This window comes from Mus caroli, unplaced genomic scaffold, assembly GCF_978045245.1.
Source record: "Mus caroli unplaced genomic scaffold, Mus_caroli_1 scaffold_2, whole genome shotgun sequence".
Taxonomy (NCBI): domain Eukaryota; kingdom Metazoa; phylum Chordata; class Mammalia; order Rodentia; family Muridae; genus Mus; species Mus caroli.
Window position 1 is genome coordinate 118,379,349 of NW_028227257.1, and position 12,057 is coordinate 118,391,405.

A 12,057-nucleotide genomic window follows, 5' to 3' on the forward strand; every position below is an offset into this window, starting at 1 on the left:
TGGCCTAGTCGGCCATCAATGGAAAGAGAGGCCCATTGGACTTGCAAACTTTATATGCCCCAATATAGGGGAATGCCAGGGCCAAAAGAATGGGAATGGGTGGGTAGGGAAGTGGGGGGCGCTATGGGGACTTTTGGGATAGCATTGGAAATGTAATTGAGGAAAATATGTAATAACAATATTAAAAAAAAAAAAAAAAGAATTGTTGTGTCCGATTCCTGGAATAGATTTCTAAGGTGTGCAGACCCAAGGAGTACTGAAGGTATCCTTCACTCTCTTTGCTTATCTTATCTTATCTTATCTTATCTTATCTTATCTTATCTTATCTTATCTTATCTTAAGTAATGTGTTCAAACTAATTAAGTTAGCATAGTAAAGTTAACCAGATTAACTTAAACCAGCAGCCTAAACTCAGTTTAGCTCAGTTAACCTAGTTAAACTAGTTTACTAGTTGGTAAAGAGATGGTGTTTGCTACTGCCATTACTCCCATGGCAAATGTTGAATGGCATATTCATTATAATTTCAAGTTTTCTCAGATGCTTCTGCAGCCCGCTGACTTGTGACTGCACATAGAAAAGTGTCATCATCCAGACACCAAGTATTCAAATACATGAGCTTATGGGAAACAATTTATACTCAACTTACAACAAGAAAACCATTAGTTAAAATAACTCATTTAAGAATAAGAAGAGCGAATCTGTAGCTTAGAATGAGGTGTTCTTTGCAACTTAGTTTATCGAGGCATTTGGGCATATACATATCATGGATTCTGAGTCAGAACATATCTATCCATTCAGGTAGAAAATGTTACTTCTATTTTTTTAATATTGTTGTACATGGAGGGACATAAAGCGATCCTCAGTAATCCCAAAGGCTATATACAGCAAACCAAGATGTAAACAAAGTATATATCTGTCTTTGGTTGTTCACAAAAGATGATACATAGCACCTCTTTTGGCCAAACCAGAAAAATGTAATAAAGATGACTAAAATGCAAAACAAATGGAAGAGAATAAGAGTATGGTTAGCACTGATGTTACCTGGCAACAACAACAACAACAGGCAGATCCATTAGTGGCAAAGACTGGGGCGAAAGATTTGTGGATATGTTTTTCCTGATGCTTGTCCACTTTTCTCTCAAACCGCTTCCAATAATTATTTTGTACCCTGAGGCTCATTAGTATGTGTGGGCTTTAGACTAGTCATCATTCTATCTAAACAAAAACTCACCACCTCTAAAGATAGCATTCCCAGCCATGCTTATCTGAAGTGAAGGTGGCTGAGCAGCCACTGTTGCTGTCTTCAGGTGCCAGAAGGGGCTGGGTGGGCCTGGGTGTGGTGATGGAGGAACAGCTGCACCCCAAGTAGCACCGTTGGGGAGGCAAAGATGGTGACTTTTCATGGAAGAGCCATGAAATTAGGCAGTTTCCATTATCTTCACAGCCTAGTCTATCTCGCCATGCACGAAGACATGGAGTTGAATAAAACTGACCAGGTACCACATTTTCTGTATCCATTCCTCTGTTGAGGGGCATCTGGGTTCTTTCCAGATTCTGGCTATTATAAATAAGGCTGCTATGAACATAGTGGAGCATGTGTCCTTCTTACCAGTTGGAACATCTTCTGGATATATGCCCAGGAGAGGAATTGCGGGATCCTCCGGTAGTACTATGTCCAATTTTCTGAGGAACTGCCAGACTGATTTCCAGAGTGGTTGTACAAGCTTGCAATCCCACCAACAATGGAGGAGTGTTCCTCTTTCTCCACATCCTCGCCAGCATCTGCTGTCACCTGAGTATTTGATCTTAGCCATTCTGACTGGTGTGAGGTGGAATCTCAGGGATGCTTTGATTTGCATTTCCCTGATGAGTAAGGATGCTGAACATTTTTCAGGTGCTTCTAAGCCATTCGGTATTCCTCAGGTGAGAATTCTTTGTTTAGCTCTGAGCCCCATTTTTAATGGGGTTATTTGATTTTCTGGAGTCCACCTTCTTGAGTTCTTTATATATATTGGATATTAGTCCCCTATCTGATTTAGGATAGGTAAAGATCCTTTCCCAATCTGTTGGTGGTCTTTTTGTCTTATTGATGGTGTCTTTTGCCTTGCAGAAGCTTTGGAGTTTTATGAGGTCCCATTTGTCGATTCTCGATCTTAGAGCACAAGCCATTGCTGTTCTATTCAGGAATTTTTTCCCCTGTACCCATATCTTTGAGTAAGTGGAGTACTACTCAGCTATTACAAAGAATGAATTTATGAAATTCCTAGGCAAATGGATGGACCTGGAAGGCATCATCCTGAGTGAGGTAACCCAATCACAAAAGAACTCACACAATATGTACTCACTGATAAGTGGATATTAGCCCAGAAACTTAGAATACCCAAGATATAAGATACAATTTGCTAAACACAAGAAACTCAAGAGGAACGAAGACCAAAGTGTGGACACTTTGCCCCTTCTTAGAATTGGGAACAAAATACCCATGGAAGGAGTTACAGAGACAAAGTTTGGAGCTGAGACGAAAGGATGGACCATCTAGAAACTGCCATATCCGGGGATCCATCCCATAATCAGCCTCCAAACGCAGACACCATTGCATACACTAGCAAGATTTTGCTGAAAGGACCCGGATATAGCTGTCTCTTGTGAGACTATGCCGGGGTCTAGCAAACACAGAAGTGGATGCTCACAGTCTGCTATTGGATGGATCACAGGGCCCCCCAATGGAGGAGCTAGAAAAAGTACCCAAGGAGCTAAAGGGATCTACAATCCTATAGGTGGAACAACAATATGAACTAACCAATACCACCCCCCCCCCCCCAGCTTGTGTCTCTAGCTGCATATGTATCAGAAAGAACATGGCCTAGTCGGCCATCGGTGGAAAGAGAGACCCATTGGTCGTGCAAACTTTATATGCCTCAGTACAGGGGAACAACAGGGCCAAGAAGTAGGAGTGGGTGGGTGGGGGAGCATGTGGGGGACTTTTGGGACAGCATTGGAAATGTAAATGAAATAAATACCCAATAAAAAACCTGACCAGGTAACTACTGTAACGTGCTTAATGTGGCTTCCATTTAGCACACCATTTACACAGGATCCATCAACAATCCAACAAGATCCATCCACACCCAAAGGAAGGGTTTGGCCAATAAGGATATAGAAATCTTTTCTGCTATGGTGTTAGGACATTATTTTAATTAAGATGGTTCCCAAAACAGTTTTTAGATACAAAATAAGGGGGAAACAAGTAATTCCATATCCAACAAAGAGCAGAAAAATTGACGCATTGAAAAAGGAATTCACTCAATTAGCACACATCGATTGAGTTGCATAATGTTCTGGGCATGTCTCAAAGAAGATTAATAGACAGTACTAGGAGTGGGTGGGTAGGTGGGGGGGGCATCCTCATAAAGGCAGGGAGGAGGGAGGAGGTGATAGAGGGCTTGTGAAGGGTAAACTGTGGAAGGGGATAACATTTTAAATGTAAAGAAATAAAGTAACCAATATAGGATGAAAAAAATAATTTAAAAGATCTCAAAATACAAATAAGAGCAGAGTCAGTATTCACGAAGATACTTGTTATTATAGGGAGCAAACACTTGTCGATGTTGCAATTTCTGCTTTTTAAGGACATTTTTTTGCGGAGATTCAGTACTCCTGTTCAACACTTCGTTTTATTGAGGAGACAAATAAGCCCTGCAGAACCTAGGAAGCCCCTACCATTTCATTCTCTCAACTAATACACTGGGCTGCAGATAGTGCATATGTAAATAATTTACAAACAATAAATGACCATGTTCATAGCAGATAAATAGATAGAAGCTGTAATAGATAGAAGCTGTAAACAATCCAGATGTCGCTCAACTCAAGAATGGATATAGAAACTGTAGTACAATTACACCATGGAATACTATTCAGACTATTCAGCTATTGAAAATGAGGCCATCATGAATTTTGCAAGCAAATGAATGGAGCTAGAAAATATCCTGAGTGAGGTAACTCAGACTCAAAAGGACATGCATGGTGTGTACAAAAAGTACAGAGTACATAGGATAAAATCCACAGACCATCAGAAGTGTAACAAGTAGAAAGGCCCAAGTGAAGATGCTTCAATTCCACTTAGAAGAAAAAAGGAAATAATCACAGAAGGCAGAGGGAGAGAGGGCCTTGGGTGGGAGAGAGGAGGAGGAGGGGGAAAGGGAACAGGATCAGGTACCAGAGACCAGGGAGGTAAGAGACCCTCAGGAGTCAGTGAGGTTGACCTAAGACAAAATGCCCAACAGTGTGGGGAGAGAAAACTTGAAGAGTCCACCTCCAGTAGATAGACAGGGCCTCAAGTGTAGGGACAAGGTGACTAACAAAGAGTTCTAACCCAGAACTGTTCCTGTCTAAAAGAACTGCAGGGACAAAAATGGAGAAGAGACTGAAGGGAAAGTTGTCCAATGATCTGCCCAACTTGGGATCCATCTTATGAGGGTAACACCAAAGCCTGATACTATTACTGATGCTATGATATGCTTACAGATGTCCTCTGAGAGGCCCTACTAGCAGCTGACTGAGACAGAAGCAGATACTTACACCCAACAATTAGACTGAAGTTGGGGACCTGTATGGTTGAATTAGGGGAAGGATTGGAGAAGCTGACCGGGAGAGCGACCCCATAGGAAGACCGGCAGGCTCAACTAGCCCAGACCCCAGGGAGCTCCCAGAGACTGAGTCACCAACCAGGAGCATACACAGGCCAATCCGAGGCCCCTGGCACAAATATCGCAGAGGTCTGCCTGGTATGGCCTTAGTGGGAGAAGAAGAGCTTAATACTCTTGAGGTCCCAGGGAAGGGGGCAGGTTCTGGGTGGGGAGAGCACCCTCAGGAAGGCAAGGGAGAGGAGAAATGGGATGAGGAACTGTGGGAGGGGGGACTGACAGGGGAACAATGACTGGAATGTAAACAAACAAACAAACAAGAAGTATTATATCTGATTTCCAATGGATTAAAGAGTTGGTAACATAAAACAATAAAACCCTTAAAAGGTAATCTGGTGTAAGGCTATGGACGCATCAGAACTTGACTCAGCAACTTTTTGAAGTGTGTGTGTGAGAGAGAGAGAGGGGGGGGGGATGGGGGGAACATGTGGCAGTCAGAAGACAGTTTGCAGCACTTTGTTTTCTCCTTCGACACGACACGTGGGTTTAGGAATGATCTGGTGGACAGCTTGTCAGGCAGTGCCTGTGACTGCTGACCCCCCTCACTCTCCCTACACCTGACTCAGCACCTTTAAGTTATCACCTAAATTACTATAAGTTCAAAAATTCTGACACTGTTGTCTTATATTAAGAACTTAGCTTTTTTTTAGAGAGGTTGAGAGTCTGTGAGTCTAATAAACAGTTTATCTGAGATGTCAGAATCACCTGGAGGTCTTCAAAGACCAGACTGCTGGCTCTAGCATCCGCACTTTGATGAAACAAGCCTATGAATTTGCATTCTTTAAATACTACAAGGTGCTGGCTGGAGCAGCAGAGCTCCTAGAACCACAGTTTGGGAAAGTGCTGCTTCAGGAGATAGAACATGCTTGCCCCACTCTATAGCTGAATTATAAATAACAACAACAAAGACCAAAAAAACAAAAAACGCTTATCGGTGTCAGTAATAAGGACGTTCTTCCTAAACCTACAGCCAATTCTTACCTTTCTAAGAAGGAAAGCATTTGCTGTAATTTGTTTAATTGTGCTTATTTTTAGATTGTACTTTCTTGGACTTTTTCATGATCACAAGGCTCCACTTGCCTTCTTTTTGTTTGCTTCTGTTCTGTATGTGTTAGTGATCAATCAGTAAGGAAGAGGGTGCAGATGCGAACACTTCTACAGACCTGCCTTCCCAGCCTCTACCTAATGCCCGCACTCTTGCTCTCCACCCCAGAGCAAACATTCTGTTGAGTTGTTTGCATTTAGTGGCAGTCTGTCTGTCCCGTGTGCAATGTCCTGGAGGATAATGAAGAAGGAAGGAAGGCATGTTGGTACTCTGAGCACATTTGGACATCCAGAATTGATTCTGCAGTCTTCCCTTTACACAGAGCAATGTGCAAAATGTCAGGGTTCCAATATTCATTTCTACCCTGATTATAATCCTTTCTTTCTAAAAACCGAAGCATATGCATATGCATATGCATGAAGTACATGAAAATTTGGAACAGAAGCTCTGCGACCTTGGACTGGCCTGTGTAGCTATTTATTCTGCTTAACTCATTATTGAATTTTAAGGTCAAATGAATGTTTTCTCAGAGCCATAAGTCCAGAAATGGGCTACTGATAGGAAAACCCTGGAGGATAAAGGTACAAGCTTGTAACTATCATCAAAAGGACAAGAGGTGAGCTCACTTTAAATTCAAGTCTGGGGGAGCTGAGACATTTCTACTGTTTATCATCTTGCCAGATCACAACCAGAGTTCCTCAATTAATGTGAACATTTCAGAACAACTTGTCCATTATCCACTCTATTGCACACACTCTTGGAGCACTAAATGTTGGTACAAGATGCTATAGAACTATCATATCTTTCACGGGAATTCATAGGCTCCAGAAAAGAAAATACCCAAATTTGGGCCCTCCAGTAGAAAGTGAACCTTGGATGTGAGCTTCGGTGTCATCCCCCGCATGTCCTCCTCCACTCTACTTTCCCAGTGCTAATTCCAAACAGAACATAAGCGTCTGCACATGCCCTTTCCTCCATCTCTCCACTTTGTTGGAGTAATGTCTTCTTTGCACTTCTTAGAACTATATTTTAATGTTTGGGTTTAGGTTATTTCTTGAATGAAATACTGGGTTTCCTATTTATTTCTATGCAATTAGGATCATATGAAAAGTATCATTGTTATAATCTATGTAAGATTTTCAGGATCTCTAAACCACTCCCATAAATATATTGTAAGGTTTGTTCCCTCTCATTTGGAACTGAAGTCTTATTCCATTTTTATATCCTTGTTGAAAGTATAAGTTCTAGGAAATTTAGTGGTATTCAGTTGTCCTTAAAATCTTTACTTTCAAGTTAAAAACAACAACAGTAAACATAATGAGAGCACAGTAAGGCAGAGTGTGAAATGATGGAATCTCTATACAAGGTCTCAGGTCGGTTAATAAATTCCCTGAATGCATCCATGATAGGCACACATGTATAAGTGCCAAATAAACATTGCCAGTACTTATGGGCAACAGGAATGGCTAATTCTCCTAGCAATAATCACATCTCAGTTAAACCTTTTGACTTGGTACCACTGTGAAAAGTTTCCGTGGCAAGTTCTACTACAGTTCTGATCACTCTCAACTTGTTCTCTACAATGTCATGAACAAACAGGAGAAACCAATGGTGCCTTTCTATAATAAGCTAGCACGGGAGATTACACTGCATTTTCCTGAAGTGCTTTCCAAATACTAAGGAGAAATGAAAGTCTAAAAAGGTTTCATGCTGAGAATGGCCTCAGGAATATACTATGAAAGGGATGGTAGTCTATGGAAGAGGGTGCCTCTACCATATCTATATATCCTGCTTGTACGGGATACAGCAAAGATGTTTGATAGGAAATAAGAGTAAGACTATTTTCTTTATTAAGAAAATACAGCGTGTCCATTACCAAATGAGTAAGCTTGGAGGTATAATTACTTGGAAGATGGGGAAAAATCAAGGGCAATAAATTTTGTCTTCAAAATTACTTCCCTTCAAACTTCTAACCTTGGGAAAAAACTGTCAGGTAGAGTAAGTGTCAATAGACCATGCGTGGATGGGTAAAGTGTTATTTTAATGAGATCTCTAGTGCTGTGTTGAGTATAGTAAACAGAAAAGTAAGCAAACAACGATAGTTTCACAATATTTTGATGTTGTATTAACATTATTAGAAGTATGATTCTGTATATGCCTTCTACAACATTTTGGAAAGTTGAAACACTCATGCAGAAAGAAGATACAGCATAGTGTTGTCTCTAACTGTGGGTACCACAGAGAAAGGGACTGTCAGCCACATGCTATAGAGCTATGTTCATAGAATGTTTTTGGATAAAACCTCATAGGATTTATGGTCCAATCTGGCCTAAATGATTGAGTAAAACCAAAGCTCTTCATATTTATAAATAAAATTACCAGCAGGAGAAAAGAAATACATGTATGATCCAAAAATATTCTATAGAAAAGAGGCTGAATCCTTTTAATAAACACCCATGAAAACAAAACTGGAAAAAAATACACAATTGTAAAATGTTTCATTCATTTCATTTATTAGTCAAAATTTTTGTTTCAGGTTTTGTGATCTTTGGGCTCAGTTACTCAATTAATAAATGTTATGTCTCATTATTTTATTTATATTTCTTGTGGCTTTTATGTACTTTAATAATGGGTATGATTAAATACTCTTTTAAAAGACCCAGGTGGACATATGAGCTCTGTATGTTTCATAAAACTCACATCTCATTTTTCTCTCTTATGAACAAAATAGGCTAAATCAGTAGCTTTGGAAGATAGCTAAAACCCAAAGCACAAACACTGTTTTAAAGCTTGGATCGTTTTAGAAGCAAACCAGGTCAATTTTTTCTTCTTAAATATTCTGTCTGTCTTAAGAATAACAATTTTATTTAAATCTACTGATTCAAACCTGTTAGCAGGAAAAATACCAACAGTGAGGTATTACATTGTTTCTGTTGCAAACATAGTCAATCCAAAAGCAATAGTTACATGACTAACTCAGAAACAGTTACACATCAGTAATTTTCTCCCATCCATGACCATGAACTCTGAAAAATAACTAAATAGAGGCATTTGGAGAGTAACTAAGTAGAGGCATTTGCATATTTCTTGTAGGGCTAACTTACTCAGGCAAGTGGCCTCCACCCCCATCTATATTTTTAAACATTAAACTTCCAAACCTTTTTTCCTGTTGTATTTGGTAATCACCATTTAATGAAAAAAATGCAAAAATTTAGTTTTGCAAGGGGTTACTATTGTTCTTCTCTCTTGGATAGAGTACCGATTTTATTCTGACTTACTTCTTTCTCAGCATCTTCAAGTTTCTTCTTTTTACTCTCAGGCATTAAATCATCAAGCCAGCTGAGTTCCCGTTTGGTAAACAAGAAGTCCATCAACTTTCTCACAAACACTAGTGCCAACACCTGAAGAAAAAAGTCAAGTAGTTTAAACACAAAACAACAACAAAAAGCAAAGAAAGACGATATAGATACAGACGAGTCTTATTAGAACTGATAGAAAACTAAGAATTGAAAATGTATGTGTATAAGGCACAGCCTGATCTTTCATTCCCTTCTTCTCAAAGCACTAGAGTGAAATGTAATATTTTATTCAGTGTTGAAAACATTTGAAAGAAACTTTTTAAGCTATAAAATATATTTAATTACGTGTCCCTAAATACATAATTAAAAGCTTGAACCATAAGTGAATATTAGAAGATTCTTATGCTAATAGTTTTTGAATTATGTATAGTCATTCAAATTCACTATACTTTTTAATATTTTTGAAATTTGTTTAAAACTTTCAATTAAATTTCATTTTAAAAATTCCCCTGAGTTTTAGTATATATCAAGCTAATTTTTTAAATTTACACTTTCCATCCTACTTTCAATTAACTACTACATTATGGATGGTCAAAACACAACAACAGCAGCAACAAACAACCTTAGATGATACCAGAGACAGGCAAATACTTATTTTAGTGCCCAAGTTTATACTAGCTTTTCTCGTAACTGGTCAAAGTGAATCTAGGCCTCTCTACTTTCGCAGTTTTAGTTCATGTGCTTCCCCAAAATTAGTGACAGAGAAAAACAGTTGAGGGATATTTCATACCATCATAGGAAAGACAATGGCAGCTCTCGAAACTTTGATTATCCACAGAAGGCCGAGACAACTCATCTGAATGACTGTGAAGAGATGGACTTTCCGGAGGGGCACGTGCCTTAGATAGATGAAATCTGGTTGATGTTTGGCTGGCATCCAGAAGAGCTTTATTCTATCAAATAACTAAAAGATTAAACAGACGGTAGATTGCATCTGAGAACAAGACAACAGTAACTGTAGGCCAATTAGATACTTAGTATTTTCCAAAATCTTAGGCTCAAATGACATAGTTGTGGAAATTGCAAGATAGTTTGAATTACTATTTATGGAATATTATGTTATACTTTCCTTAATATTACAACAGGGTGTCATTTGAAAGGGAAAGGCAATGCTACATTTTGCTACCTAGAGAACCAACACCCTGACAGGCAAAACAAAATCACTCTCTTTCTGCTTATACCATCATAATCTCTCTCTTTTTCCCCAAATATTAACCTTCTGGCCTCCCATGTTTGTGTACTTCCTGTCCTGGAGAGGGCTTTAGCTTTCACGTGCTAAATACTCCCAGACTTGCTCTCTGCCTTGACCTCCTCCAAGCTCCACACAAACCCTGCAGCCTGGTACTGTGCCTTGAATTCCTCACTGAGTCCTGCTGTTTTGACTTTGCCACTTTGATTCCCAACAAAAGATTTGACGCTGTTTTTAGAAACATACATATCATTATCATAAACATTTGGCCTACCTATATTTTTGTTACCAATGTGCTTTATTATATTATATTTTGTTGAAGTTATTTTACTTGGGGGCTGGGGAGATAGTTTACTAAGCAAAGTTCTTAGTGTAAGTCTGAGGGTCTGAGTTCAGATCTCCAGCACCCATATAAAAGATGGTCACAGTCTGTCTGGCAAATCTGTGAGCTCTGGGTTCACTAAGAGATCTTGTCTCAGAAAAAAAGTCAGCAAGTGACTGGGGAGGATGCCCAAATGCTGATGTATGGTCTCCTCATGCGCACACACACACACATGCATGTGAACCTGTGCATACATAGGCATATGCACCTGCACCCATACCTGCACAAATGCATACATATAACACATATCAATGCAGCTACATACATGAACACAAACTTTCTTATTTGGACCAATTTAATATATAGATGGATCCAATGTGAACAATGAATTATCTCTATTTCAATTTTGTCATAGTGGTAGATAAAATAACTATATTTATTTTATAAACTGCATTTCCATAAATTTTTACTTCAATGTATTTTATTGGATAACTAATTTTACTACGCAATAGTTTGATTTTGTGTGAATCACTTGTTTAGTCTTAGGCAAATTTTGTTGTTTATAATACTTTCAATGAGAAGTGATTATTTAGAAAACAATGGTTTTGATCACTGCCAGTCACTATTCTATATCTTAAAGTTCCTTATGATAAAATAATATGTGCTCTTTAAAAGAATATTGGTAAATAAAATATTCCTTAGCCACCATAAGAAAAATGGAAGTTACTATCATCAAATATTTCAGAATTTACTATGCAGATAAACAAGTGTCCTATGTCAGGGTTAGAGCATCCTGATTTGTAAAAACCCAGTTTTATATGGGATAAGTATAATGGGACATCAAACAACACAAATCTATCTGCTCACTTGTGCTCTGTCTTGTGTGTGGCAAACTGCTCTTTAGTTATCTAAATTATAATCCTATGTGCATTACTTCATCTATTAATATTCATTCATAACTTCCCAAAGTTATTCACTGAAACCAAAAACAGCACTAACTTCAATCCTCATTCTTAGCTTACCTCTGTGTGTGTGTGTATGTGTGTGTGTGTGTGTGTGCGTGTGTGCTGGCTTTTTCTACTTTATAACTATCTCTAAATTTTAGGAACCATTAAATAGATACAACTTGTGCACAGGGGAAGTAAGAATAGGAAGAAATAAAATCCTTTAGCTTACAACTGAACGTTCCTATAGAATCCCCCAGCTAGCCTTCTGGGTAGGGAGTTGCGTGTTGCATAAGTGTGCTGCAGCGAGTGGGTGCTTCAATTGTTATTGTTTAAGTGGCACATTTGCTTCACTTTGGATCCCTGAAATGTTGGAATGAATATAGATGTGGTTATATATTTGAATACAGAAACAGCATTCATGAGAACATTGTGATCTGTTTTTTCTGCCATATTTCACAGTGAGAAGCCTACATAGTAAGTTTCTATATAGTG

At 38.8% G+C, this 12,057-nt stretch overlaps 1 protein-coding gene across 16 annotated transcripts in view; it reads right to left on the bottom strand.

The window, feature by feature from the left end:
- Slc4a10 (solute carrier family 4 member 10) overlaps nt 1–12,057 on the bottom strand; it is a 458,674-nt gene that overhangs the window by 15,945 nt on the left and 430,672 nt on the right. For all 16 annotated transcript variants that reach the window (XM_085834843.1, XM_085834838.1, XM_085834841.1 and 13 more), the window contains 2 exons: nt 9,838–10,011; nt 9,027–9,149 (listed from right to left, as the gene is read on the bottom strand). In XM_085834843.1, coding sequence (XP_085690969.1) covers nt 9,027–9,149; nt 9,838–10,011 — 297 coding nt within the window. The remainder of the gene's footprint in view (nt 1–9,026; nt 9,150–9,837; nt 10,012–12,057) is intronic.